Source organism: Pisolithus orientalis (genome assembly GCF_024613125.1).
Source record: "Pisolithus orientalis strain OTSU chromosome Unknown F5J12scaffold_232, whole genome shotgun sequence".
NCBI classification, from domain to species: Eukaryota; Fungi; Basidiomycota; class Agaricomycetes; order Boletales; family Pisolithaceae; genus Pisolithus; species Pisolithus orientalis.
Genome location: NW_026261013.1, coordinates 1 through 27,983, shown reverse-complemented (window position 1 = coordinate 27,983; position 27,983 = coordinate 1). Strand labels below are relative to the sequence as shown.

The window sequence follows — 27,983 nt, the reverse complement described above, 5'->3', positions numbered from 1 at the left end:
GAGAAGAAAGCTACATCAAACCATGAGGTGTGTGATGCAATAAATGATTTTATTTGATTCACCAGGACCCATTGGAACTATACAAAACACAGTGCAGGATTGGGAAATGAAAAGCAGAAGAGATTTGTGGTGACAAAGAATCTTTCAGAATTAGAACACAAGAGCAGGGCTCATAGCCTAATGAAGGTATGAGTTCTCAGTGCACACAGTAGTCACTGAGGTGGAAAATAACAGTGTGGAAAATTTATAGTACTGTAATTACTAAGTGGGTTGACATTGGAATTTAATTCTGAAGGTTGGGGAGAAATTCCAAGCCCTCTGGGCAAAACTCTGAGACACTACTGTAACTCCAGAACACATACTCAATGGGCTTGGCATAAATGGCCAAGTAATTAAGCTGTAATAAGTTGTAATTAAGTAAAATTAAGATGGCTGTAGTTCTGCTGATGCAAAACATGGTGTTATTGTTTGCAGCACATTTCTGCATAACATCTTAGCAGATAAAAGCAAAGGATGGATCACACATAAAAGGTGAGTCAACCTGGCATAACAAATTTCTAACTTGCCATTGGAATGACAGTCGCTGGCTAGGCTCATGGGCTGGATGGTTGAAGCCCCCAATACCCCACAGATCCAAATGAGGAAACAGCACACTTAGAAAACACAGTGAATCATTGCCAAGAAACTGGGAACCTGAATGAGTTATTACACAGCAACAATACCCACTATGGCAAAAGATGATCATTCCTTGCAAGTCCCAACCCTAAATGTGGATGGAAGCAACTGGCTATACTACAAGGCTCAGGTTGAATGGGCCATCAGTTTGAAAGGGCTGATTGGACACCTGACTGGCTTGGATGCAAAACCAGAGGACCCTTCAGTGGGAAAAGTCTCCTCCTGGAAGCCCACAGCCACAGAGCACAAACTTGTCAGTGAATACCCAGAAAAACTCTGGCAATGGGCAAAGGACAACAGATACAGTGGCTCACAAAATTGTCCCAATGTTTGCATGTTTTTCATTAATCATGGTGTGGTGAGTGAACTATCACTATTGAGTCCAAGGTGTTGGTGGATGGATCAAAGAAGCTGGTCATGGCTCTCTGATGAGCCATATTACATAATATTTGGATAGAAACTGATGACAGAATACCCAAATGAAAATGAGAGCTCATTGGGACAATTATGTAACTTTGTGATATACTGGGGATGTAGTCCTTGGGAACACATATAAAACATGGTGAGATGCTCACCAATGCTTACATAATGTATCATATGGTCTACTGAATGATTTTTCAACAAACAAACAATGCCAAACAGTGATTTTGCACCACTAAGCCTCCTTGTTGTAATACAAGTCAAGAAATCACCATTCTGGCTCATCAGGGACATTCCCTCAGGGCAACCTCAGCAAATTCTGTTGTACACTATAGTATAATCAATAGAATATGCTATCAGCACCATTGATCAATTCAGAAACCTGCTGGCAGTTATCTCCTGCACTGTTTCCCCACCAATGCCCCATATGTCCTGGACCTAATCTTTAATAATATGCTTTCCGGACCCTGCCCCAGGGTCCGCATGCATCTAGGAAAGCGTGCATGCATCTAGGAAAGTGCACATGCATCTAGGAAAGTGTACATGCATCTAGAGAAGAGTGTAGCATTGGTGCATGCATCTAGGAATGCGTGCATGCATCTAGTGAAGAGTGTAGCATTGGTGCATGCATCTAGGAAAGTGTGCATGCATCTAGGAAAGCATGCATGCATCTAGGAAAGGGTGCATGCATCTAGGAATGCGTGCATGCATCTAGGAAAGGGAGCATGCATCTAGGAATGCGTGCATGCATCTAGGAAAGCGTGCATGCATCTAGGAATGCGTGCATGCATCTAGGAAAGCGTGCATGCATCTAGGAAAGCGTGCATGCATCTAGGAAAGGGAGCATGCATCTAGGAATGCGTGCATGCATCTAGGAAAGCGTGCATGCATCTAGGAAAGCGTGCATGCATCTAGGAAAGGGAGCATGCATCTAGGAATGCGTGCATGCATCTAGGAAAGGGAGCATGCATCTAGGAATGCCTGCATGCATCTAGGAAAGGGTGCATGCATCTAGGAATGCGTGCATGCATCTAGGAAAGGGAGCATGCATCTAGGAATGCGTGCATGCATCTAGGAAAGGGTGCATGCATCTAGGAATGCGTGCATGCATCTAGGAAAGCGTGCATGCATCTAGGAAAGCGTGCATGCATCTAGGAAAGGGAGCATGCATCTAGGAATGCGTGCATGCATCTAGGAAAGCGTGCATGCATCTAGGAAAGCATGCATGCATCTAGGAAAGGGAGCATGCATCTAGGAATGCGTGCATGCATCTAGGAAAGGGTGCATGCATCTAGGAATGCGTGCATGCATCTAGGAAAGGGTGCATGCATCTAGGAATGTGCACATGCATCTAGGAATGCATGCATGCATCTAGGAATGCGTGCATGCATCTAGGAAAGGGTGCATGCATCTAGGAATGTGCACATGCATCTAGGAATGCGTGCATGCATCTAGGAAAGGGTGCATGCATCTAGGAATGCGTGCATGCATCTAGGAAAGGGTGCATGCATCTAGGAATGTGCACATGCATCTAGGGAAAGGGTGCATGCATCTAGGAAAGGGTGCATGCATCTAGGAATGCGTGCATGCATCTAGGAAAGTGCACATGCATCTAGAGAACAGTGTAGCATTGGTGCATGCATTGGTGCATGCATCTAGGAATGTGCACATGCATCTAGAGAAGAGTGTAGCACCAGTGCATGCATCTAGGAACAGGGTGCATGCATCTAGGAATGTGTGCATGCATGCATCTAGGAATGTGCACATGCATCTAGGAATGCGTGCATGCATCTAGGAATGTGTGCATGCATCTAGGAAAGTGCACATGCATCTAGAGAAGAGTGTAGCATTGGTGCATGCATCAGTGCATGCATCTAGGAAAGTGCACATGCATCTAGGAAAGGGTGCATGCATCTAGGAATGCATGCATGCATCTAGCAAAGAGTGTAGGTATCATGCATGTACCTACACAGCCACTGAATGCAAATGCCATATATGGAATTCACCATGGGTTAGGCCTTAACAATAGGCAACTGGTCACTTATTTGGAAGCAAGTGTGCCAACCATGTAATGAAAAATTATGAGTAGCAACCCATGCTTGACCTTCAGTTTCCCACAAGAAGTGTCTGTGGATGGAGAGTTTCCTATGAGGTTAGCCCCTAAAACTTGTCTGAGATATGATGGGCTAATGACTAGTAACAGTTATCTATAGAAAGTAAATGAAATTTCAATATATACCTCACTAACAAGTTGGGAGTCTACACAAATAAGCGACTGGTTGCCTATCTGCATGCAAGTGTAAAGACAAACTATGAGTAGCAAATGAGGCCACTAAGTCACAAGTCAAGGTGTACCAAGTGCACCTGCTGAATGCCAAGAACTAAATAGCAACCCCCCCCCCCCTGATTTCCTAATGGGGTAATACAAATGGGGTTAATACTCCACCTGGAGTGTTTGTGCAGACCAAATAACTTCATAAGACTGTGGGAACTTTTCTTTCTTGCATCTCTTCCTCTTACCACCACCATCTCAACCATGCCAAGCTATGATTGTTGCTCCTGCAGTGAAACTCTTGCCAGCAAGAAGGACTACAATTTACACATCAAGAAGTGCAGTCCCAGGGCCACCATTTACCTAGCCCATACCAAACAAGTCATAGCTCTAGAAAGGAATCTGGAGGGGGACTTCATCTGTTATTGCTCTCACAGTAGTTGTCCCAGGCCATTCAAGTATGCTAGTAGCCTTAGAGCTCACATCCAGAAGGCTGGCACTACATGGATTGGTGATGGTAGCATGGTAATTGTGGGAAATCATTTCCTTATTTAGAATTGTCACTGACCTCATTAGCAGGGTCAACCACCCATGGAACAACTTGCCTTGGTGAGTGACATTGTCAACTAGCAAAATAAGCGACCGGTCGCTTATCTGCTTGTCACAGGCCCATGATGGTGGAGAAGCAGGTGGTCCCAGTGGTACCATGAAACAACCTGGCATGGTGAGTGACATTGTCAGTGAGCAAAAATAAGCAGCTTGTCACTTATTCATACATCACAGACCCAAGGACAAGGGATTGGAGCTGGACCCAGCAGGGACTCGGTAAGTGCTCTGATCAGGAGAAAGTGACCAGTCACCCATGTCATCACCATCACAGCCCCATGAAGAGGAAGGAAAAGCTAGTGGTCCCAACAAGGACTTGGTAAGTGGCTTGCTCAAGCAGAATAAGCAACCAGTCACTTATCTGCTCAATGTCATTGAAGCATGATGAGATCAGTGAGAGTGACAGCAGTCATGACAGCAATGCAGGTGGTCCCAGCAGGGCCAGCAAGTATTTGGTAAGCAGCATCTCCAGGCAGAATAAGCAGGACCAGCACTCATCTGCTCAATGTCATTGTAGCATGATGAGATCAGTGAGAGTAACACCAGAGATGTGAGTACCATGCCCATAGCTATTGGAAACAAGGGAATGATGGATGGTCATGGCACACCAGTTCCATCAAAGGTCCTTTGGATCACCAGTGAGTAGATGGTGCATATCTATCTGTCCTCTCCCCACAGTACTAAACAGGGAAACAGATATTGGAGGATTTGGGTCAGATCCCATCTCCTAACTGGTCGATGCCACAAGATGAAATCATGCATTCACCACCACCACCACCAGAGGTGAGTGTCATTGCTTCCCCACAATAAGTGACCGGTCGCTTATCCATGGACTGGAAAATCATCCAGGGTGATGTGAGGATGGTGTCACCTATGGCCCACAAGTCAGTCCCTCCCCAAAAATCCCCTCAAGCACCAGCACCACGATTGCCATCTCTCATGGTGAGTCTATCAGAGTCAACTTGTGAACAACCAGACTCAAGTTCTTTCAGTCAGCAATCCAAGCCCACAACCAGAACACTGGCAACATTGTGCCATCTTTAGCACAAAGGTCACAGCAGCCAAACTTGCCATTGACCACAACCCCAGGACTCATCTCCAATGGGTTTCTGGATTCATTGAACCTTGCAGTGAATGCAGAGTTCCACTTCCTGACATGCCAAGTCTGTGAAATGGCATTGAGAGAAGGAGAAGTCAAGAGCCATCTGGCAAAGATCCATGGCAGACAGGCAACCTACAGTGACATGACCTTGAAGCTGGCCATGGCATCACTGGAGGTGACAGAACAGCTGCCCACTGGTATTACTGGGCCTAGAACCATTGTCCATGGTCTAAAAGTCATTGAGGCCATGGCTTGCAGTCACTGTGACTTTTTGTCCAGGTCAACAGAGCGTCTGCGGAAACATCACTCCAGAGATCATCCAATGGAAACTAGACCAAAACATTGGAGAGCTTGCAAGGTACAGCATTTGAAAGAAAGCTCGGGGGAACTGCAGGCATTCTGGGAGGTTGAGGATGCAGACAAGCAGAGCCAACCAACAGCCAGACAGGTACTGGTGGACTCGCTGCTCAAAGAACTGGAGCCCACACTAGAGGTGGTCCAATCACCACCAGATGGTCGCATGATCAGCCCTTGGTTGTTGACAACACAGTGGCATGAACACCTTGCTGGCAAGAACATCAAACAGCAGTGTGGCCTGGTCATGTTACCCAAGGCAGATGATGGTCTCATTCCTGGACTGAAGGAGGTGGTTCAAGCATACTATCAAAAGGCCCTCAGTCTGCTGGAGCACACAGGAGAGATTGTCCGGAAAAGGTTGAATTCCCCCAATCCCATGAAAAGGTAAGCAGCCATGCATGCACAGATAAGCGACCGGTCGCTTATTCCTTCCCAGTGGCCTGTCCAACACACCCTTCCACAAGCACCTGTATGAGTCAACCATGAAACAGTACATCATCCCAGTGGTGATTCTGCTGGCAATGTTGATCAGACAACAGTACAGTGGAGGGCCATTCTCTGGTTCAAATCCCAAGCTGTTAGATCTCTTGGCAGTGCTTCGCATCGGTCAAGAAGACACAGAAGCATTGTCGCTCATCCATGAGTTGCTGTTCCAGCTCTGGAGCACAGCATGGAAGCATCAAGGAGACAGGGACATTGTGGATCCCACTGAAAGGTGTCTTGCCCTGATGACTCTCAGAGAAGATGGTGCCTTCAAAGAGCCACATCAAGTCACCCCGATCATAGCCAGGTTGGAGTACTGCATGCGACTCACCTTTCTCATGGAGATCCACAGTCGCATGGAGTCAGACCCACAGAAGGATGAAGAGGAGCACTGTTCAGACCTGGAGAGCTTCTTTGTGGAGAATACCCGATATACTTTCTCCCGTCTGTGTTCCCTGCAACACAGAGCGACTTCCCTGGCCTTGGACACCATGAGCCTTCCTCGAGTGTGGTGGACAGACACCAAGACCTGGAAGACCATGTTGTACAGAGGGGAGCAGGTGGACTTTGCTGATCTCTGCAAGGTCTTTGAAGGGACAGAGGTCAAGCTGGTAGAGGCATGGGAACAGGGGATCCTGATGGGCCATGACATCAGAGCAGACTATGACAAGATTGCAGAGGACTTGGTCAACAAAGACGTTGGCTACTCCTTCCTTTCTGATGTCAGAAATCCACAGCTTGCAGGTAGGGATAGGCTGGTGAAGCACTTCCTAGAAGATGAGGACACATTTGCCCACTTTGCCATGATCAGGCAGGGAGCCATCATATGGAACACTGGTGCCCTTCAAGCATGGTTGAAGAAGTATGCAGAGCTGCAAAGCTTGCTACTTTTGCGAGCCCAGATGCTCAGTGGGGCTCCAAGTCGTGGCACAGAACTAACTGCCATGACCTATCGCAACACCCAGACCCGGCCAACTCGGAACCTGGCAGTACTGGGAAACCATGTCTCCCTCCTTTGTCAATACCTCAAGACAACAGCATTGACAGGGAAAGACAAGCTGATCCCTCATGCCCTGGATGGCATCACCAGTGACATCTTGGTGCAGGACCTGGCCTTGGCACGGCCATTTGCAGAGATTGCAGCCAAGGCATGTTTCCCAGACAAGCCAGAGGTGGTGGAGCTGTATCGCAACCACATCTTTGTCAACTACGATCGCCTCTTTGACTCCAAAGACCTGTCAACCATCATGAGCAAGCACAGCCTTCCCATCATGCACTTTGGGCTGACCATCAACTCGTGGCGACACATCCAAACAGCATGGAAACGAAAGCTTGGCTGTGCAGTGGAGGATGTGATAGAGATGGACAGGGAAGACAATGTGGAAGCCCTGCAGGCAGGCCACAGTCGATCTACAGAAAACCGAGTGTATGGCATCAGCATGGATGCTCTGGCTGGAGCTGCAGAGGATGTGCTACCTGCATACCTCAATGCCAGCATGGAATGGCAAAGGCACTGCCAGGTGCCAGTCGGTGGCCAGTCAGCATCATACAAGACTGCACGGACACATGCCCCATCCCCATCCCCACCCCCACCCCCACCCCCACCTGCATCAGAGCCCAGGGAAAACAAGCGACCGGTCACCTATTCCATGCCAACGGAGGCAATCCAAAAGGCCATGGTAGATGCAGTGGTGGCCAAACTGCCATCCACAGATGAGATTGCCACCAAGGTGATGGACAAGCTGATGCCTGCATTGAAGGGAATGTTGCAGGAGGTGCTTCGATCCACCACAGGAGGCCCATCAGAGAGGACGGATGAAGGAAAAGGGAAGGAGAGGGAGAAAGAGCAAGGGCAGAGCACCAGTCATGGTCAGTAATGCCCATGTCAGATGATCATCAGAAATTAAATCCAATCTAGCCAGGATCCAGTCTGGAATAAGCGACCGGTCGCCTATCTGGGACCTCAGCGATGTTGAACTTGAGCCAAGGGACGACATACATGGTAAGAACACACAAGGCATTTGCCAATAGATGAGTCACCTAACATGGCATTTCACAGACCATTCTACAGAACCCAGCACAAGTGGTCAGTCAGCTATTTTGGGTCAAGCCCTGCAGGCGATGCAGGGCCTGCTCAAGAACCCATCAGCAACCTGGAAATCAAAGGAACAAGGTGCCTGCATGGCAACAGTCCTCAAAGGACAAACAGACCTGGTAGCAGTGCTGGGTACTGGAGCTGGAAAGTCCATGTTAGCAATAATTCCCAGCATGGTGCAACCAAGGGAAGCCACAGTGCTGGTCTTGCCTCTGAATTCTCTCATGCTGGACTACCAACGACGGCTGGAGGAGTTCAGAGTGCCATATCAAGTCTATGCAGCAGACAAGCCCCTGAACTCGTCCACCAATTTGATTCTGGTCACGGCTGACAGGACATTGACATCGCAGTGGCGGGCTGCCCTGGCAGTGCTCAGCCAAAGCAAGAAGGTGGCCAGGCTGATATTTGATGAGGCCCACATTCCTCTCATGGCCAAAGACTATCGCATGGCCTTTCAAAGCATCCACCAACTACGCAGCATCCCAATGCAGCTAGTGCTGCTGAGTGCCACCCTTCCAACTTGGTGCATGGAGGAAGTCAAGACCACCTTCCAGCTGGTACAGCAAACCCAGGTCATCCGACAAAGTACAGACCGATCGGAACTGGCATATCACTTGGAAAGGGTGCCAGTCAACTCCATGCATCGACGAGTAGCAGAAGTGTTGGAGGTGGAAGCTGGAAGCTGGCAGGAAAGGGACAGAGCCTTGGTGTTTGTGACATCCATAGCAGCTGGTCAGAAGCTATCGCACTCGATGGCATATCCATTCTACAATGGAGACATGGGGACCTCAGACGAGGACCGACGATGGATATACCAACAGTGGATCAAGGGATTCTACAAGGTTCTCATTGCCACCACTGCCTTCAGTGCTGGGAATGACTACCCTCACGTGCGGACAGTCATTCACATGGACCGACCATTTGACATGGTGGATTACATTCAAGGACAGGGCAGAGCAGGTCGAGATGGACAGCCAGCCAACTGCTATACAATCATTCCACCGACGTCAACCCTGCCTGACATACAGTCCATGGGGCTGGAAGGGGAGGCTAAATGGGCAATCTATGAACTGCTGTATTGCTATGGGCCAAGGAGATGCCTGCGGTATGGGATGACACTGTTCAATGACAGCAAAGGGATCAGCTGTGGTATGGAACAGGGGAATGAGGCATGCACCGTCTGCCTGGAGGAGCCAGGACACAACCCATTGGACATACAAGTGGCTGGCACAGCCAGGCTCAAACAGCAGGCCATGAGATCCATCCAAGGGCAATCAGCAGAACAGCCTGCTCCTCTGAAGACTAGCTTCGATGCTGCATCAGTACTGGCACGACAACTACGAGGAGAGGAAGAGACCAAGCGATTGGAAGAGGGGGACAAAATATTGGCTGCTTTGGAAAGTTTCCAGGGGTGTTGCAGCCTTTGCAGAGTGCTGAAGAAAGGTGCCATGGAGAGACATGGGATCAGAGAATGTCCACATCTGGCTGGAGATGGATGGAGTGACTACGTGGAGTGGAGAAAGGGGCTCCACTATGACAAGACCTACCACAAGAAGATCTGCTGGATGTGCCACGTCCCACAGGTAAATGACAAGGTACATCCACAATTCCAAAGGGCGCTGGGAGGGCAGGCTTGTAGGTTTGCAGATGTGGTGGCACCAGCTGCATATGGGATCCATCGCCAAGCCACATTGGGAGAGCAAGCACAGAGAGAATTTGGGCAAAATTGGGGAGATTCCAGAGGGTTTAGCAGGTGGTTGATGGGACGACCGAGGCATGGGGATCATAGCAATCTGTTTGCATTGATCATGTGGTACCACCAGCAGCAGCAGGAGTAGCACTCCAAACAAGCAACCGGTCGCTTGTGATCAGGGACTGTCATGAGAAGATGTTACATTATGTAATTGACAAATATGGATATATATATATATATATATTGGTTAGATAAGCAGCTGAGGCATGCATAAGCACTGCCAGATGGGTGGCTATGCAGATTTTGCTTCTTGAGTTGCAACCACCACCTGCTAAATCAGTACACAGTGCAAACAAGTACAAACACAGTTGACATGTCCAACTACACAGATGCCAAGGTATGTATGGACTTGCCACCAGCTGGGCCATCCCAGGCCACATGAACAAGCGACCGGTTGCTTATTTGCTGCAAATGGTGTAGAGAAATGTCCTCAAAAAGGCACAAGATGCAGGTAGCCACCAGCAGGAGCAGGGAGTCCCAGCAGTAAATGAAAACATGGCACAAATAGGCAACCTTCTACCCATGTGGCCATTGCTGGATGGCAGCAAGGATGAGGACAGCAGTGGGGATGAAGTAAGCATATGTTTCACTCAAATGAAAGGGACAGGACTCACATACACTGACAGACCATGCCACCATTGTTGCTGGGACCATGCCCTGTCACCAAATCCACAGTAAGTTTGAGATCGATCATCATTCATTCAAAGCTACAGCGACCCCAACCTTTGATACTCACAGAAATATGATCTGCCCACCTATGAAGTGGCTGAATTGCAGCTTGCAGGCAGTCACCATGACATTGTCAAGTTTGTCCACTTGGATTACATGGAGTACTTGCTGCCGCTCATGGAGGATCTGAGATTTGTAACTACACGGGCTTGCTTGCTAGAGGAAGACCTGAGGGAACTGTATGAGCACAAAGCAAATGGGACTCTCCCATCTTCCCTTCACAAGCGGCGACCATCATTCAACTGTGGTAGGGAATATGTCGTCAAGATTCGTATGAGGTGCTTGGACATTATGATTGCAGAGAAAGAGGCATCACTGCAGTTTTGCCGAACCAAATTAGATCTGGCCACCTGGGCACCAGAGTGGCAGGAAGTGATCACTGGGGCATGGGACATGACCATCTCCAAACTGTACTTGAGTCCTCAGATCGTCATGGAAGGTGGGGAAGAGAAGTTGGTGGGGTGGAAACCATCAGAGGAAGGTCTACAGAAGCTTGCAGAAACTCTGGCAGACATCGAGGCCATTGGAAAGCAGGTAATAGACATTCAGATTGTCAGAGACAAACTACGACGGGATGCTACAGGGAAAAGACAAGGGGTAAGCACACTGCTATCACCATACTGCAGCAATCACACAGCTGATAGCCGATCTGTGCCACCAGGCAACAGTGGAACCCCTTCATCTTCACAGCTAGATCAGGGAGGGTGAATGGCAAGTATGCATAAAGTACACTGTGGTCACAATGCTCATTCATCACCAGTTTCTTCTCCTTGTGTCACATCTCTTTGTCCCTCTCTTCAAGAAGGACACCAACTCTGGTCAGAAGCATCAACCAAAATGCTGGTGTATCAAGATAAGCGACCGGTCACCTATTTTTTTTGTGGGGCATGCCCACAACCATTGGGTGCACACCCAAGCCAGCATGGCTTACTTGATTGATTACATAAGCAATAAATAGCACCACTTTCACATAGTTCATTGATTGATTATTTAATGTCCAAATATGGAAGTCACAGCATTATATAATCAACAAACAAGTATATACCAAGGTCAGATTGGTGGCTGTGTAACTTTTGCATCTTGAACTTGAACCACCGCCTACTGCATTTGGATTAAGTACAAACAGATACAAATAACAAAATCATGTCCAGCACCAACCAAAATCAGACCAAGGTAAGTCAAAGTCATTGGAAAAATAAGCAACCGGTCGCTTATTTCTCTCCCCCTGCCTGCAGTCCAACAACAACAACAGCAAGTCTGGCAAAAGGACTGCTGTGCCCCAGGTAAGTTGTGGCATACCTCATCTCCCGGAAACCACACTGACTTGCATGTGTATCATGTCATGTCACAACTTTCCCAGCCCCCCAGACCCACTGTAAGTGATGTGGAACCTCTGACAAGCGACCGGTCGCCTATTTTGACCATCTTTTCAGGGTGTTTCCACTGGAACAGATGTGGCTGCAGCCATCAATCTCTCACATGCCCAGTCTACTGCTGCTCACAAAAGGTTAGCAGCAAGGAAGGCAACAAAGGTGAGTTTTTTTTTTCTCTCTCACCTCCCACAAGCAACCAGTCGCTTATTCTTGTCAACACCTCATAGGTGACTGCACCTGAGGGTGAAGAAGGGGGAGAGATGGATGTCGAACAGGTAAGTTCACGTCACCCATAAACAAGTGACCGGTTGCTTATTCTTGTCGACACCTCATAGGCGACTGCACCCAAGGGCAAAGATGGGGGAGAGATGGACATGGAACAGGTAAGTTCACATCACCCATAAACAGGTGACCAGTCGCTTATTCTTGTCAACACCTCATAGGCAACTGCACCCGAGGGTGAAGATGGGGGAGCGATGGATGTCGAACAGGTAAGCTCACATCACCCATAAACAAGCAACCGGTTGCCTATTCTTGTCGACACCTCATAGGTGACTGCGCCTGAGAGTGAAGAAGGGGGAGAGATGGATGTCGAACAGGTAAGTTCATGTCACCCATAAACAAGTGACCGGTTGCTTATTCTTGTCGACACCTCATAGGTGACTGCACCCGAGGGTGAAGAGGGGGGAAAGATGGTTGTCAAACAGGTAAGTTGGCATCATCCAAAAATAAGCGACCAGTCGCTTATCATTTCTGACCATTGCAAAAGCATGGTGGCAAGAAGAGCCCCAAGAAAAATTCCAAGGTAGGTTATGGTCCACACGAGGCATGTACATGTCACTAACAACTGATATCAATGTAGAAACGTGGACACCAGGACGAAGTGGAAGAGACTGCAGGAACAGAAACTGGAGGGGTCTCAGAGGCAGTGGTAAAGCACTCACTGTTGACTTGGATTCCATGGTGATTGCTGACATGACATGATTTCAAGTCACAGAGCAAGCGTCAGAAGAAGGCCCATAAAGGATCCACTAGGGCACAGATGGTATGTTATTGGCCCAAATAAGCGACCGGTCACCTATTTTTGACTCTGATCCAACAGCCACCACCCAAGGAAATTCTGACCAGAAAGCGTGGTCCCAAAGCTTCCAAGGGCAAAGGCAAGGTGACAACCACCGAGGTCAGTACCAGTTCAAGGTCTGTTGACCAGCCACTGATGTATCTGTCTTACACAGGATGAGTGGGAACCCCTACCAGTCGCAAGTGGGGTAAGCAGGGCCTGACCTGTCCCAGGGGGTCTGATGTCTGATGCCAACCCTCAGAGCAATGTACCAGTGGAAAAGGCAGAGCAACCGATGGTGTATCAGCACAAGGCAAGTGTGAAGTGACTGAAAATCAGACATGCATGCTGACCAGGTGGTGGACAATAGAAAACTGGAGAGACAAAGGTGTGTGAGATGGTAAAATTCGATGGTAGGTATGCCAGAGGTTGACATGCCATCAGAAAATCTTTCCAAAGCTGTCTGATCGGGTCATCTTGAGCAAAGATGTCGTAAGTGGTCCCAGCTTCACTGGTCTCATGTGTTTGACATGACAATGGTCACAGGTGCCGAATGTCAAGAAGACAGAGCTCACTGAGGCAGACTTGCAGAGCATGGCAAACGAAAAAGCACTTGCAGACCTGTCACTGGGGTATGCGCTGATGACGACGATCCGAGACAAGGCCAATGAGCGATGTGACCTGGAACGAGGGCCCATACTCCGACTACGTGAATATAACCCAAGGCCACTCAATGACAGATATCTGGTGCAGCTCAAGAATAGCATCAGTTTGCGAGGACTACAGAACAAGGTAGTCTGGAATGCCATGGTGGTAGCAGTGCCACCAGCAGTGATTGACCTGGGTTCGCTGCGACCGGTGCAACTTGGCACCTATACCAACCATGTGAGGTGGACGGCGGAAGTAGCCAAGCACGAAGCGAGCTTCCTCAATGGAAATCACCGCCGTGAGGTGATGAAGCTCATGACTGTCCAACGGACCCATGTTCAGTATACAAAGGGGGTTCAGTTGACCAATAGCATCTATGGGGAGGAGCACAAGGACAAGTTGGAAGATCTAATGGATGAGGCGACGATGGAGTTGGAACGAAGTGGGTCATGGTTGGTTCACTTCATCAACAAAGGTCAGTGTGAAAAAAAAAAATAAAAAAATAAGCGACCGGTTGCTTATATGGCTGATGAAAAACAACCTAACCAGACAAATTGGATGTCCACACCAACCGCACTTGGTTGTTGGAAAACCTGAGTGGCAACACACCAGCAGTGACGCTGCCTGATGATGACGATGACAAGTTGTATCAGGTTTTGAACATCCTTGCAACCCTGGAAAACGACCGGGATGCCAAGGAGAAGTACGTAGAAGAAGTGCGGCGTCGAGCAGGTAGCACTCGAGTGAGCCGACTGAGTCGGATCTTGGCAGATGAAGAGTTGTACACAAGCGTGATGAAACTCATGCACCTCAAACATTTCCAAGGAGGGACCGTCAAGTCGAAGCTGGACACTGGATTTACGACCCGGCAACTTGAAAGCTGGCAGTGTTCCACAGGTGGAGTAAGTGGTCTTCCTTTAAATGGGACGTCATCCATATCTCAATGTCCTTGCAGATACAATTACTTCTGTGTGAATATGTCTTAGACATATTCAAATTCCTGGCAGCACCCATTCCAGTTCCAACCTTGACATCTGTGAGGGAACATGCAGGTGAGGGCGAGTTGAAGGATAAGGAGTGCAGGAAGGTGGCACGAGAAATGTGGGCCTTGACCATGCGATCGCCATACTTTGCATGGGAGATTGTCAATGAGTATGCGAACGTATGGGGAAGTGCATGGGCAGATGTCACGAAGAAGCATATGGATGGGAACCCATGGCGCCTCTGGGCTGTGAATGATGAGATCAGCCAAGGCAAGTGGGAGAACTTGGTGACCCAATATTTCCAACGACTGGCTAGTCTGGCCACCATCGAAGGACAAAATGTCACCCTCAGGGAGACCACCAGCGATGATGACAAGGTTCGTGCCACAGTGCATGCCAAGTTGGAGTGGGTGCACGAGGGGTACATGCTGCGAACAGGCCATCCATCTAGCTTCAAGGCATTGCCCATTGGCAACAAGTTGATGTTCAATAACATCCAACGACTCTTCCACGATCCCACTGGCATGCCAAAGATTGATTTGGGAGATATCATCAAGGAGGTGCGAGTTTTTAATGTACTGGACGAGGAGCAGTCAATCTGATGCAAAGCTACCTAGGTGGTCTGCTGGGTGGAACCATTTTTTGCCTTGGCATGTCAACAGCGAGGAGACAGAGTATGGCGGGATGCATCACGTGCATGGATTGCAAATGCATCACGGTGTGGACCAAGCTCTGAAAAAGTCATAGCCATGGTGAGAAACAAGCGACCGGTCGCTTATTCTCTGGCTCTGCTGACCAGAATGTTGGTATTCATTGCAGATTGGTGATTTCTTGTGCCAAGAGCGGCCCCACCTCCTCATGGCACAGAGCTACCTGACGAGGAACAATGTGGATATGAGAGCATATACTTTGGGAAAACTGCCAACGATCATTACAGACAAGGAATTCTTGGGGCGTGTCGAGGCTAACATCAAAGCCTATCAGGAACAGGTGGAAAGCTGGACACGGGCAACACGACCCCTTCCATATCTCCGTCCAGCCCCCAATCAGTCTGTTGACTTTGAGGGCTACAATTTTGAAAACCAGACGATAGTGGCAAAGGGCATCATCGACATGATGCGTGTCACAGCATTCCCGAAAGCCATGTTCAAAGGGACAGCCCAGCTGGTGAAGGCACTGGCGCCACTGATACTTGACAAGGCATGCCGTGAACAGCTCTTGGGAACTACAGTGGTGTGGGAGTTGCGTCGCAAAGTGCAGGGTCTCATGCAGTTTTGTGGTGGTGTCCCAAAGGACAGTTGGACATGGTGGGATGGGATACAGGAGCAACCAGAAGTTCATTTTCCCATGGACAAATACGATACCTTGGCACCCATGAAAAACGAGACGACCGACAATCGAGCAGTGCGTATGGCGTTGGAGCATGAACTGCATGTGAAGAACAAGGCCAAGGTGGCCACTGTGGTGAAGACTTTATTTTCTGAGGGACTTGGGGTGATGAAGAATGGTCAGGTTTCACCTGATCTGTATGATGCTGCAAAGAGATGCCTGGAGGTGAGTGTGTGGGTCTGAAATAAGCGACCGGTTGCTTATTTTTTATTTTATTTTACAGCTTGCCATACTAGAGTCAGAGCGACATGTTGCCCAGCTGGCCGACCCTCTGGAGGATGTGGAGGGCATGAAGTTTTCCAATGCAATGTGGGAAACCTATGAAGTCAAGATGCCACCAAGGGCCGATGACGATACCACCACAAGTTGCTGGGGTCCACAGGAAGGTAGGGGTCTGGACTCATTTAGAAAAGCTGGCACATTTGTTCATGGGGACCGGGAATTGCTGGCGGAGGAAGCGAAGTTGAAAGCAAAAGAAGGGAGGCAATTGAAGAAGGAGATGAGTGAGGTGGAGAAAGCCCGGGTATTCCAGCCCAGGGGGGCACATATGAAGAAGCTGAGTGCCAGGGTGGCACGAATCAATCAGAGGAAGAATGCACAGGATGATGAGTGCCATGTAGCAGACTTTGACAAACGGATGGAGGAGGAGGAGCGACTGGCTACCGTTGCTGCTGCCAAAGTCTGTGGAAATGTTGAAGGCAAGATTTTACACTGAATGCATGTCTCAGCAATCACTGATTTCACTGGATGTTCAGATGTTTCGTCAAAGTTGACAGAGACTTTGAAAGGTGTGTGTTGGCCCATAGCTAACAGCATTCACTCATGCTATCCACACAGGGCTGTCCTTCAAGAAGATTGATCCCACTGAATTGGCAGGGGATGGAGAAGGGGAGACTGGGCCTAGCACCCATGACAGTCAGTGTCCTTTGATCTGGTGAAACCATGGAAGCAAGCAGTCACTGATCTTTGACATGCACACAGCACCACAGCAGACTACCCCAGATGAATGGGAAATTTGTGGGTGTCTTGCCTAATGATCGTAATTGACCAGTGACTGAACTCTGCATCTAACCAGCACAATTGGAAGAGGATGGTGAGTAGTCATGGGTTGACAAGCGACCGGTCGCTTATTTGGCATGTCCTGCAGAGCCTACTGCAGCCAAGTCTGGCAAGAAAAATCAAAGGGGCCTAGCAGTGGTCAAAGGCACATGCAAGGCAAAGACAGGCAAGTGCCTCTTGGAGGGCTTAGAGGTACTTGGACACTCACTCACATTGAATCTCACATTACACAGTGCCCCCCATGAAGAAAGACGTCAAACTGGGAAAGCGGCTACAGAAGAAAGAATTGACTGCAGCGGAGGCCAAGGCAGTCAGGCAGAGCTTGAAGGGCTTTTTGGATACTGAGGCCATTGCAGAAGGTAGCGGCAGTGAGGATGAGACATCAGAAGACTCAGATGGTGAGAATTCATTTATCAACGATGACTCTGCCAGCGAGAAGGGAGAGGAGGGGGGAGATGAAGAGGAGGAACGGAGTGGGTCTGAAAATGGTGAGTCACTCACACACACTGTCAGTGAAGTGACTGACCTGGAGGTCTTGGCACAGTGCGAATACCCGATACGGAATCTAATCCAGGGTCTGGTACAGATGATATGGCTTCAGAGTGTGGTACAGGATCGGATGCAGAGTCAGAATAGAGTGCAGCAGGACTGGTGTGTATCTGGGATGCTGGGTAACTGATGAACCACACAGGAGGCGTGGGAAAATGATCACATGATCATGTACAGTTGTTATGTAAGCAGCAGGAATAAGATATCAATGTGACAACTGAGATGGAGTGTGACGATTGCCTCTTAACCTGAAACCACTACCTTCCTGATTAAGGGCTGAAACAAACAGAACCAAACAAGATGAACACTCAGGTGAGATTGGGTTGGGCTGTTGAGAAGCGACCGGTTGCTTATTTGCATGGTTGGTGACAGAGCATTGGCAAGATGACCTTTGTGTCACATGCAAGTCATTTGAACTTGAGATGGAAAGTAGTGGAGTTGACTGAAGGCCTTAGGGAACTATCACCACCCACACCACAGCCACTAGGACCACAAAGAAGACAAGGAAAGGGAAGGGAAAGGCCGAGTCCAATAAGGGTAAGGACAAGGTAAGGCATCTTGCATGGACAAGCGACCGGTTGCTTATCTGTGAGTGACATAGGCAGAAGACCGAGCGCCATTGCCACAGGGTTTTGATGATGGGGGATGTCATGAGGAGGTGGTGGGTACTGGATCATATGTATTTGTGGATTCTGACAGAAGCCAGAATGGTACAGGCTATGACCAAGAAGGCACAGGTGAGATGAATGGAGACCGATGGACAGGACACTGATGAGATTGAACAGCACAAGTGGGTGGCATTGTATGACATGCCCTTGACACATGCAAGATTTGGGGGCATGGTGCACCCAGGGGAAATGCCGAAGCCAGAATTGAAGGCAAGGAAAGTGTATCAGGGAATCTGCTACAATTGTGGGGAACTAGGACATTTGGGGAAAGAATGCAAGGCACCTGCACCAGACAAGATGTGCTTCAAATGCGAGAAGATGGGACACATTGAGATGAATTGTCCACAGAGAGTGTGTTGTTGGTGTCATAAAAGGCAGCCAGGACATGCATCACAGGACTGTGATGTGCTTGCAGATGATGATTGGCACCACATCAATGATACATGGGGAACTGGATGAACAGGAGAGGGAAATGTAAATAGGAAAGTATGAAGAAGACATGGTATGATGTGGAGGACTGGATGTTGACAGGTACTAGAAAAAATAAGCGACCGGTTGCTTATCTGAAATAGGGCTGACTGCACTACTGAGGGAGGGAGTGATTAGCATGATGAGGCAGCTGATGGGTATGGGTAGAGAAAATAAGGGAGGGGTTGGTTATGTGGAGTGGTAAGACAGACTAGTGCTTTGTATGATGAGTAGAGATTAGAGATTGGTGAGTTGGTGACAGGAGCAGGGGAAGTAATGGCAAGTGAGCTGGGATGAAAATGGCAGTAAAAAAGCTGGAGATAACCACCATTAAAACCCCAGTAAATAACCCGGAGATAACCCCTGTGAAAACCCTAATAATATGCTTTCCGGACCCTGCCCCAGGGTCCGCATGCATCTAGGAAAGGGTGCATGCATCTAGCGAAGAGTGTAGCATCCGTGCATGCATCTAGGAAAGCGTGCATGCATCCGTGCATGCATCTAGGAAAGCGTGCATGCATCCGTGCATGCATCTAGGAAAGCGTGCATGCATCTAGGAAAGCGTGCATGCATCTAGGAAAGTGCACATGCATCTAGGAAAGTGTACATGCATCTAGAGAAGAGTGTAGCATTGGTGCATGCATCTAGGAATGTGCACATGCATCTAGGAATGCGTGCATGCATCTAGGAAAGGGTGCATGCATCTAGGAATGTGCACATGCATCTAGGAATGCATGCATGCATCTAGGAAAGGGTGCATGCATCTAGGAATGCGTGCATGCATCTAGGAAAGGGTGCATGCATCTAGGAATGTGCACATGCATCTAGGAATGCGTGCATGCATCTAGGAAAGTGCACATGCATCTAGAGAACAGTGTAGCATTGGTGCATGCATTGGTGCATGCATCTAGGAATGTGCACATGCATCTAGAGAAGAGTGTAGCACCAGTGCATGCATCTAGGAAAAGGGTGCATGCATCTAGGAATGTGTGCATGCATGCATCTAGGAATGTGCACATGCATCTAGGAATGCATGCATGCATCTAGAGAAGAGTGTAGCATCAGTGCATGCATCTAGGAATGCGCACATGCATCTAGGAATGCACACATGCATCTAGGAATGCGTGCATGCATCTAGGAATGCACACATGCATCCCTGCCTTATATGGAAGGTTTCCTGCATGAAACCTGCACAGCCACTGAATGAAACCTCACAGCCACTGAATGAAACCTCACAGCCACTGAATGAAACCTACACAGCCACTGAATGAAACCTCACAGCCACTGAATGAAACCTACACAGCCACTGAATGAAACCTACACAGCCACTGCATGCAACCTCTCAGTGAGTGAATGCAACCAACACAGCCACTGAATGCAACCTCCATATAAGGAAATGCACAGCCACAGAGAGCAGAGAAAATAAGTGACTGGTTGCTTATCTGGATTGAAGATGATAGGCAGTTGATTAGCAAAAACAGCAGATTACCAAAAGATGTAGTAGACACAGCTACTCATTGCAACTGTCTGAAAAATAGGTGACCGGTTGCTTATCTGGATGCAAGGGAAGTAAAGTAGCAAGGAGGCAGCTGGGAAGAACAAGCTGATTATCTGGACAAGTCAGACACTAGTACTGAACACGACTAGCACAGCCACTCATTGTGACTGCCTGCAAAATAGGTGACCGGTTGCTTATTTGACTTGTGGCAGAAAGTAAGAAAACCACTGACCAGGCTGAAGGTAGTTGCCTAATTTGGACATCCAAATGGGCATGACACACCAATTAGGTAGTTTAGGGTGGGTAGAGCCAAATAAATAAAGCTGACTGTGGGAAATTTTCCCCTTTACATCTCTGCTTCTTACCACCACCATCTACCTCACCATGCCCAACTATGTCTGTGCCACCTGTGAAGACACCTTCTCCACCAAGAGTACCTACATAGCTCACAGCAAGAAATGCTCTTCCAAGGCTACCATCCACCTGCCCCACACCAACCAGACTATTGAGTTGCAAAGGAATGACATGGGTGATTTCATTTGTAACTGTTCTGCCCTTGGCTGTGGCAAGCCCTTCAAGTATGCCAGCAACCTCAAGTCTGATATCAAGAAGGCTGGTAGTACATGGAAGGGGCCAGAGATACAGGTGAGCAGTGGTGGGAAATAGTTTCCTTATTTGGAAACAACTCTGAACATGTTAACAGGGTAATCTACCCATGGGCAAATTTGACTTGGTAAGTGGCTTCATCCACCAAAAAAATAAGCGACCGGTTGCTTATCTGCCCTTCACAGACCCATGGACAAGGGATTGGAGCTGGACCTAGCAAGGACTTGGTAAGTGGTATTCTCAGGAGCAAGTGACCAATCACCCATGACATCACTATCGCAGACCCATGAGGAGGAGGGTAATGCAGGTGGTCCCAGCAGGGCCAGCAAGCACTTGGTAAGTGGCTGGCCCAAGCCAGAATAAGCAACCGGTTGCTTATTCTTCTGCCCAATGTCATTATAGCATGAAGATATCAGTGAGAGTGACAGTGGAGATGTGAGTACCAAGCTTATGGCCATTGGTGACAATGGAATGATGGATGGTCATGGCACACCAGTTCCATCACAGGTCCATTGGATCCCCAGTGAGTAGATGTGTTGCATCTGTCTATCCATACCCCACAGTGCTAAACAGGGAAACAGATAGCAGAGGATTTTGGGAAGATCCCATCTCCTCACCAGTTGATCCCACAAGATGAAATCATGCATTCACCCCCACCACCAGCAGTGAGTGTCATTGCTTCCCCACAAATAAGCGACCGGTCGCTTATCCATGGACTGGGAAACCATTCCAGGGTGATGTAAGGATGGTGTCACCTACAGCCCACAAGTCGGTCCCTCCTCAAAAATCCCCTCAAGCACCAGCACCACGATTGCCATCTCTCATAGTGAGTCTATCAGAGCCAACTTGCTAACGACCAGACTCGAGTTCTTTCAGTCAGCGATCCAAGCCCACAACCAGAACACTGGCAATGTTGTGCCATCTTTGGCACAAAGGTCCCAGCAGCCACACTTGCCATTGACAACAGCCCCAGGGCTCATCTCTGATGCATTTCTGGATTCATTGGACCTTGCAGTGAATGCAGAGTTCCATTTCCTGACATGCCAGGTCTGTGAAATGGCATTAAGAGCAGGAGAAGTCAAGAGCCATCTGGCAAAGATCCATGGCAGACAGGCAACCTACAGTGACATGACCTTGAAGCTGGCCATGGCATCACTGGAGGTGACAGAACGGCTGCCCACTGGTATTACTGGGCCTAGAACCATTGTCCATGGTCTGAAAGTCTTTGAGGCCATGGCTTGCAGTCACTGTGACCTTTTGTCCAGGTCAACAGAGCGTCTACGGAAACATCACTCCAAAGACCACCCGATGGAACCCAGACCAAAACATTGGAGAGCTTGCAAAGTACAGCACTTGAAGGAAAGTTCAGGGGACCTGCAGGCATTCTGGGAGGTGAAGGATGATGAAGAAAGGCAGAGTGAGCCAATGGCTCGACAGGCTCTGGTGGATTCTTTGCTCAAAGAACTGGAGCCAACACTGGAGGTGGTCCAAACACCACTGGACGGTCGCATGGTGAGCCCCTGGTTGCTGACGACACAGTGGCATGAGCAGGTTGCAGGCAAGAATGTCAAACTGCTGCGGAGCTGGGTTTCCCTACCCAAGGACGATGATGGGGACATCCCTGGACTGAAGCTTGCAGTGCAAGCATACTATAGAAAAGCGCTCTCTCTGCTAGACCATACACATGAACTGGTCCTGAAGAGATTACATTCACCTGACCCCACCAAAAAGTAAGCAGCCATGCCAACTCACAAATAGGCGACCGGTCGCTTATTCCTTCCATCCACCAGTGGCATCTCCAACACACCCTTCCACAAGCACCTCCATGAGGCCACCATGAAGCAATACATCATCCCAGTGGTTGCTCTACTGGCAATGTTGATCAGACAACAACATGCTGGAGGGTCATTCTCTGGGTCAAACCCCAATGTCATGGAGCTGCTTGCAGTGCTCCGCATGGGGGATGAAGAAGGACCAGAGGCTTTGCAGATCATCCACCAGCTGCTCTTTGAGGTTTGGAGCACGGCATGGAAGCCTCGAGGGGAGAGGGAGATTGTGGACCCCACAGAAAGGTGTCTGGCCCTTCTGACCCTTGGGGAAGATGGTGGATTCAAGGAGCCACACCTAGTCACTGGGATCATAGCCAAGTTGGAGTATTGCATGCGACTCACGTTCCTCCAAGAGATTCACCACCGCATGCAGTCAGACCCCCAGAGCGAGGACCTGGACCACTGCCTGGATCTGGGAAGCTTCTTTGTGGAAAACACCCAGTATACCTTCTCTCGTCTACGTTCTCTTCAACACAGGGCAAGTTCCCTGTCATACGATACCATGAGCCTTCCTCAGGTGTGGTGGACAGACACCAAGACCTGGAAGACGATGCTCTACCGAGGGGAGCAGGTGGACTTTGGAGATCTCTGCAAGGTCTTTGAAGAGACAGAGGCAAAGCTGGTAGAGGCTTGGGAGCAGGGGGTGCTGATGGGCAAGGATATCCGAGTGGACTATGACAAGATTGCAGAGGACCTCATCAACAAGGATGTTGGCTACTGCTTCCTGTCTGATGTCAGAAATCCAGAGCTTGGCAGTCGAGGCCGACTGGTCAGGCACTTCCTCGAAGATGAGGAAACTTTTGCCCACTTTGCCATGGTACGGCAGGGAGGTATTGTATGGAATGTGGGTGCCCTCCAAGCTTGGTTGAAGAAGTATGCAGAGCTGCAAAGCCTGCTCCTATTGAGGGCACAGATGCTCAGTGGTGCACCAAGTCGTGGCACAGAGCTCACTGCGATGACCTATCGCAACACTCAAACTCGACCGACTCGAAACCTGGTGGTCCTGGGCAAGCACGTGTCACTGCTTTGCCAATATCTCAAGACCACAGCATTGACAGGGAAGGACAAGCTGATCCCTCATGCCTTGGATGCCATCACCAGCGACATCTTGGTACAGGACCTAGCCTTGGCACGACCCTTTGCAGAGATTGCAGCCAAGGCATGCTTCCCAGACAGGCCAGAGGTGGTGGACCTGTACCGAAACCATGTCTTTGTCAACTATGATTGCCTCTTTGACTCCAAGGACCTCTCATTGATCATGAGCAGGCACAGCCTTCCCACCATGCACTTTGGGCTGACCATCAACTCATGGCGACACATCCAGACAGCATGGAAACGAAAACTTGGCTGTGCAGTGGAGGATGTGATAGAGATGGACAGGGAAGACAATGTGGAAGCCCTGCAGGCAGGCCATAGTCGGTCTACAGAAAACCGAGTGTATGGCATCAGCGTGGAAGCTCTGGCTGGAGCTGCAGAGGATGTGCTACCTGCATACCTCAATGCCAGCATGGAATGGCAAAGGCACTGCCAGGTGGCAGTCAGTGGCCAGTCAACATCATACAAGACTGCACGGGCACACCCCCCATCACCATCCCCATCCCCAGCTGCTCCACCAGTACCTGAGCCCAGGGAAAACAAGCGACCGGTTGCTTATTCCATGGCAACAGAGGCAGTCCAAAAGGCCATGATAGATGCAGTGGTGGCCAAACTGCCATCCACAGATGAGATTGCCACCAAGGTGATGGACAAGCTGATGCCTGCACTGAAGGGAATGTTGCAGGAGGTAATTCGATCCACCACAGGAGGTCCATCAGAGAGGACAGACAAAGGGAAAGGGAAGGAGAGGGAGAGGGAGAAAGAGCAAGGGCAGAGTACCAGTCATGGTTGGTAACACTCATGTGAGATGATTGTCAGAAATTAAATCCATTCTAGACAGGGCACAGTCTGAAATAAGCGACCGGTTGCCTATCTGGGACCACAGCGATGTTGAACTGGAGCAGACAGATGTACATGGTAAGACCAGAGAAAACATTTGCCAGTAGACGAGTCCCTAACATGGCCTTTCACAGTCCAGCCTGGAGAATGCAGCACAAGTGACCAGTCAGCTACCTTGGATCAGGCACTAAAAGCGATGCAGGGCCTACTGAAGAACCCATCAGCAAGCTGGAAATCAAAGGAACAGCATGCCTGCATGGCAACAGTACTCAAAGGGGAAACAGACCTGGTAGCAGTGCTGGGTACTGGAGCTGGCAAGTCGATGCTGGCGATCGTTCCAAGTGTGGTGCAACCAAAGGAAGCCACGGTGCTAGTCTTGCCTCTAAATTCTCTCATGCTGGACTACCGACGACGACTGGAGGAGTTCAGAGTGCCATACCAAGTCTATGGAGCAGACAAACCCTTGAGCTCATCCACGAATTTGATTCTGGTCACAGCAGACAGGGCATTGACATCACAGTGGAGGTCTGCGCTGGCGATGCTGAACCAAAGCAAGAAGGTGGCCAGGCTGATATTTGACGAGGCCCACATTCCACTGATGTCGAAAGACTATCGGATGGTGTTCCAAAGCATCCACCAACTACGAAGCGTCCCGATGCAGCTAGTGCTGTTGAGTGCCACGCTTCCAAGATGGTGTATGGAGGAGGTGAAGACCACATTCCAGCTGGTGCAGCAAACAGAGGTGATCCGACAGAGTACAGACCGATGGGAACTGGGGTATCACTTGGAAAGGGTGCCAGTCCACTCCATGCATCGACGAGTGGCAGAAGTGTTGGAGGAGGAAGGCTCACGCTGGGAAGAAAGGGACAGAGGGTTGGTGTTTGTGACATCCATAGCAGCGGGTCAGCATCTGTCACACATGACAGCATATCCGTTCTACAATGGAGACAAGGGGACGACTGACGAGGACCGAGGATGGATGTATGGACAGTGGATCAAAGGATTCTCCAAGGTGCTAATTGCGACCACTGCCTTCAGCGCTGGGAACGACTACCCTCACGTGCGAACGGTCATTCACATGGACCGACCATTTGACATGGTGGACTACATCCAAGGACAGGGCAGAGCTGGTCGAGATGGGCAGGCAGCCAACTGCTATACGATCATCCCACCGACATCAACACTGCCAAACATAGAGACGATGGGACTGGAAGGGGAGGCGAGATGGGCGATGTATGAACTACTGTATTGCTATGGGCCAAGGAGATGCCTGCGGTATGGGATGACGCTGTTCAATGACAGCAAAGGGGTTGGTTGTTGGATGGAGGAAGGAAAGGAGAAATGCTCTGTCTGCCTAGAGGAACCAGGACATGACCCATTGGACATACAGGTTGCTGGGACAGCAAGACTCAAACAGCAGGCGATGAAATCGATGGAGGGACGATTGATGGAAAGACGGGCTGCTCTGAAGACTAGCTTTGACAGTGCAGTGGTACAGGCGAGACAGCAGCGAGGGAAGGAAGAGATGAAACGATTAGAAGAGGGGGATGAAATACTGGAAGCATTGGAAAGTTTTGAGGGGTGCTGCAGTCTGTGCAGAGTGTTGAGGAAAGGTGCGATGGAGGGACATGGGATCAGAGAATGCCCACATCTAGATGGGAATGGATGGAGGGAATATGTGGAGTGGAGAAGAGGGCTGCAGTATGACATGCGGCACCACCGGAAGATCTGCTACATGTGCCACGTGCCACAGGTAAATGACAAGGTGCACCCACAATTCAAGAAGGCAGAGAAGGGGAACAAGGACTGCAGGTTTGGAGATGTGGTAGCACCTGCAGCATATGGGATCTATCTGAATGAGGAGTTACGAAGGGAAGCAGAGAAAAAGTTTGGGGAAAGGTGGGGGGAGGGTGGAGTGTATTTGAAGTGGTTGATGGGGCGACCGAGGCAAGGACATCACAGCAACTTGATTGACCTGATCATGTGGTATCACGAGCACTCACAGACATGAATAGAAGAGCAGGGATTTGTACATGTGGCAGCGACAGGGACTGGGAAAAACAAGCGACCGGTTGCTTATCTGGAACAGGTACTAGGGAGGCCAAAGGAGAAAAAAGCAAGAGAGACAGGTGAGTGATAAGGATGAGGACTAAGTGGTGATGACAGACTACTGATGGCAAGGGACGAAGGCTGAACTGGAAAGTATGAGTATAGAAGGTAAGGGATGTGTTGGTTATCTAATAATATGCTTTCCGGACCCTGCCCCAGGGTCCGCATGCATCTAGGAAAGGGTGCATGCATCTAGCGAAGAGTGTAGCATCCGTGCATGCATCTAGGAAAGCGTGCATGCATCCGTGCATGCATCTAGGAAAGCGTGCATGCATCCGTGCATGCATCTAGGAAAGCGTGCATGCATCTAGGAAAGTGCACATGCATCTAGGAAAGTGTACATGCATCTAGAGAAGAGTGTAGCATTGGTGCATGCATCTAGGAATGTGCACATGCATCTAGGAATGCGTGCATGCATCTAGGAAAGGGTGCATGCATCTAGGAATGTGCACATGCATCTAGGAATGCATGCATGCATCTAGGAAAGGGTGCATGCATCTAGGAATGCGTGCATGCATCTAGGAAAGGGTGCATGCATCTAGGAATGTGCACATGCATCTAGGAATGCGTGCATGCATCTAGGAAAGTGCACATGCATCTAGAGAACAGTGTAGCATTGGTGCATGCATTGGTGCATGCATCTAGGAATGTGCACATGCATCTAGAGAAGAGTGTAGCACCAGTGCATGCATCTAGGAAAAGGGTGCATGCATCTAGGAATGTGTGCATGCATGCATCTAGGAATGTGCACATGCATCTAGGAATGCATGCATGCATCTAGAGAAGAGTGTAGCATCAGTGCATGCATCTAGGAATGCGCACATGCATCTAGGAATGCACACATGCATCTAGGAATGCGTGCATGCATCTAGGAATGCACACATGCATCCCTGCCTTATATGGAAGGTTTCCTGCATGAAACCTGCACAGCCACTGAATGAAACCTCACAGCCACTGAATGAAACCTCACAGCCACTGAATGAAACCTACACAGCCACTGAATGAAACCTCACAGCCACTGAATGAAACCTACACAGCCACTGAATGAAACCTACACAGCCACTGCATGCAACCTCTCAGTGAGTGAATGCAACCAACACAGCCACTGAATGCAACCTCCATATAAGGAAATGCACAGCCACAGAGAGCAGAGAAAATAAGTGACTGGTTGCTTATCTGGATTGAAGATGATAGGCAGTTGATTAGCAAAAACAGCAGATTACCAAAAGATGTAGTAGACACAGCTACTCATTGCAACTGTCTGAAAAATAGGTGACCGGTTGCTTATCTGGATGCAAGGGAAGTAAAGTAGCAAGG

The 27,983-nt window shown here is 49.2% G+C and overlaps 3 protein-coding genes across 3 annotated transcripts; all 3 read left to right on the top strand.

Moving 5' to 3' along the window:
* Positions 1-3,631: 3,631 nt before the first annotated feature.
* On the top strand, positions 3,632-11,186 carry F5J12DRAFT_900458 (uncharacterized protein; the record flags this gene model as incomplete). Its single annotated transcript, XM_051748194.1, has 17 exons — positions 3,632-3,892; positions 3,947-3,976; positions 4,035-4,091; positions 4,151-4,192; positions 4,248-4,292; positions 4,354-4,428; positions 4,491-4,611; positions 4,662-4,756; positions 4,823-4,915; positions 4,966-5,816; positions 5,869-7,784; positions 7,834-7,917; positions 7,975-9,593; positions 10,184-10,336; positions 10,390-10,437; positions 10,502-11,089; positions 11,154-11,186. The coding sequence occupies 17 exons, from the start codon at positions 3,632-3,634 to the stop codon at positions 11,184-11,186; spliced, it is 6,111 nt and encodes a 2,036-aa protein (XP_051594052.1).
* A 449-nt stretch (positions 11,187-11,635) lies between these two features.
* On the top strand, positions 11,636-17,640 carry F5J12DRAFT_900457 (uncharacterized protein; the record flags this gene model as incomplete). Its single annotated transcript, XM_051748193.1, has 30 exons — positions 11,636-11,665; positions 11,728-11,775; positions 11,853-11,867; positions 11,926-12,024; positions 12,093-12,140; positions 12,201-12,248; positions 12,309-12,356; positions 12,417-12,464; positions 12,525-12,572; positions 12,635-12,670; positions 12,728-12,796; positions 12,857-12,910; positions 12,968-13,045; positions 13,101-13,133; positions 13,188-13,244; positions 13,296-13,313; positions 13,370-13,417; positions 13,472-14,048; positions 14,123-14,475; positions 14,529-15,116; positions 15,174-15,308; positions 15,376-16,110; positions 16,169-16,624; positions 16,715-16,733; positions 16,783-16,860; positions 16,927-16,962; positions 17,021-17,038; positions 17,093-17,196; positions 17,252-17,492; positions 17,549-17,640. 30 exons carry the CDS (start codon positions 11,636-11,638, stop codon positions 17,638-17,640), a joined length of 4,257 nt encoding a protein of 1,418 aa, XP_051594051.1.
* A 4,578-nt stretch (positions 17,641-22,218) lies between these two features.
* On the top strand, positions 22,219-25,350 carry F5J12DRAFT_730923 (uncharacterized protein; the record flags this gene model as incomplete). The annotated part of the gene is made up of 3 exons (XM_051741958.1): positions 22,219-22,523; positions 22,584-24,505; positions 24,662-25,350. Coding segments are annotated over 3 exons (2,916 nt in total), but the record flags the coding sequence as incomplete, so codon positions are not given.
* Positions 25,351-27,983: the final 2,633 nt, after the last annotated feature.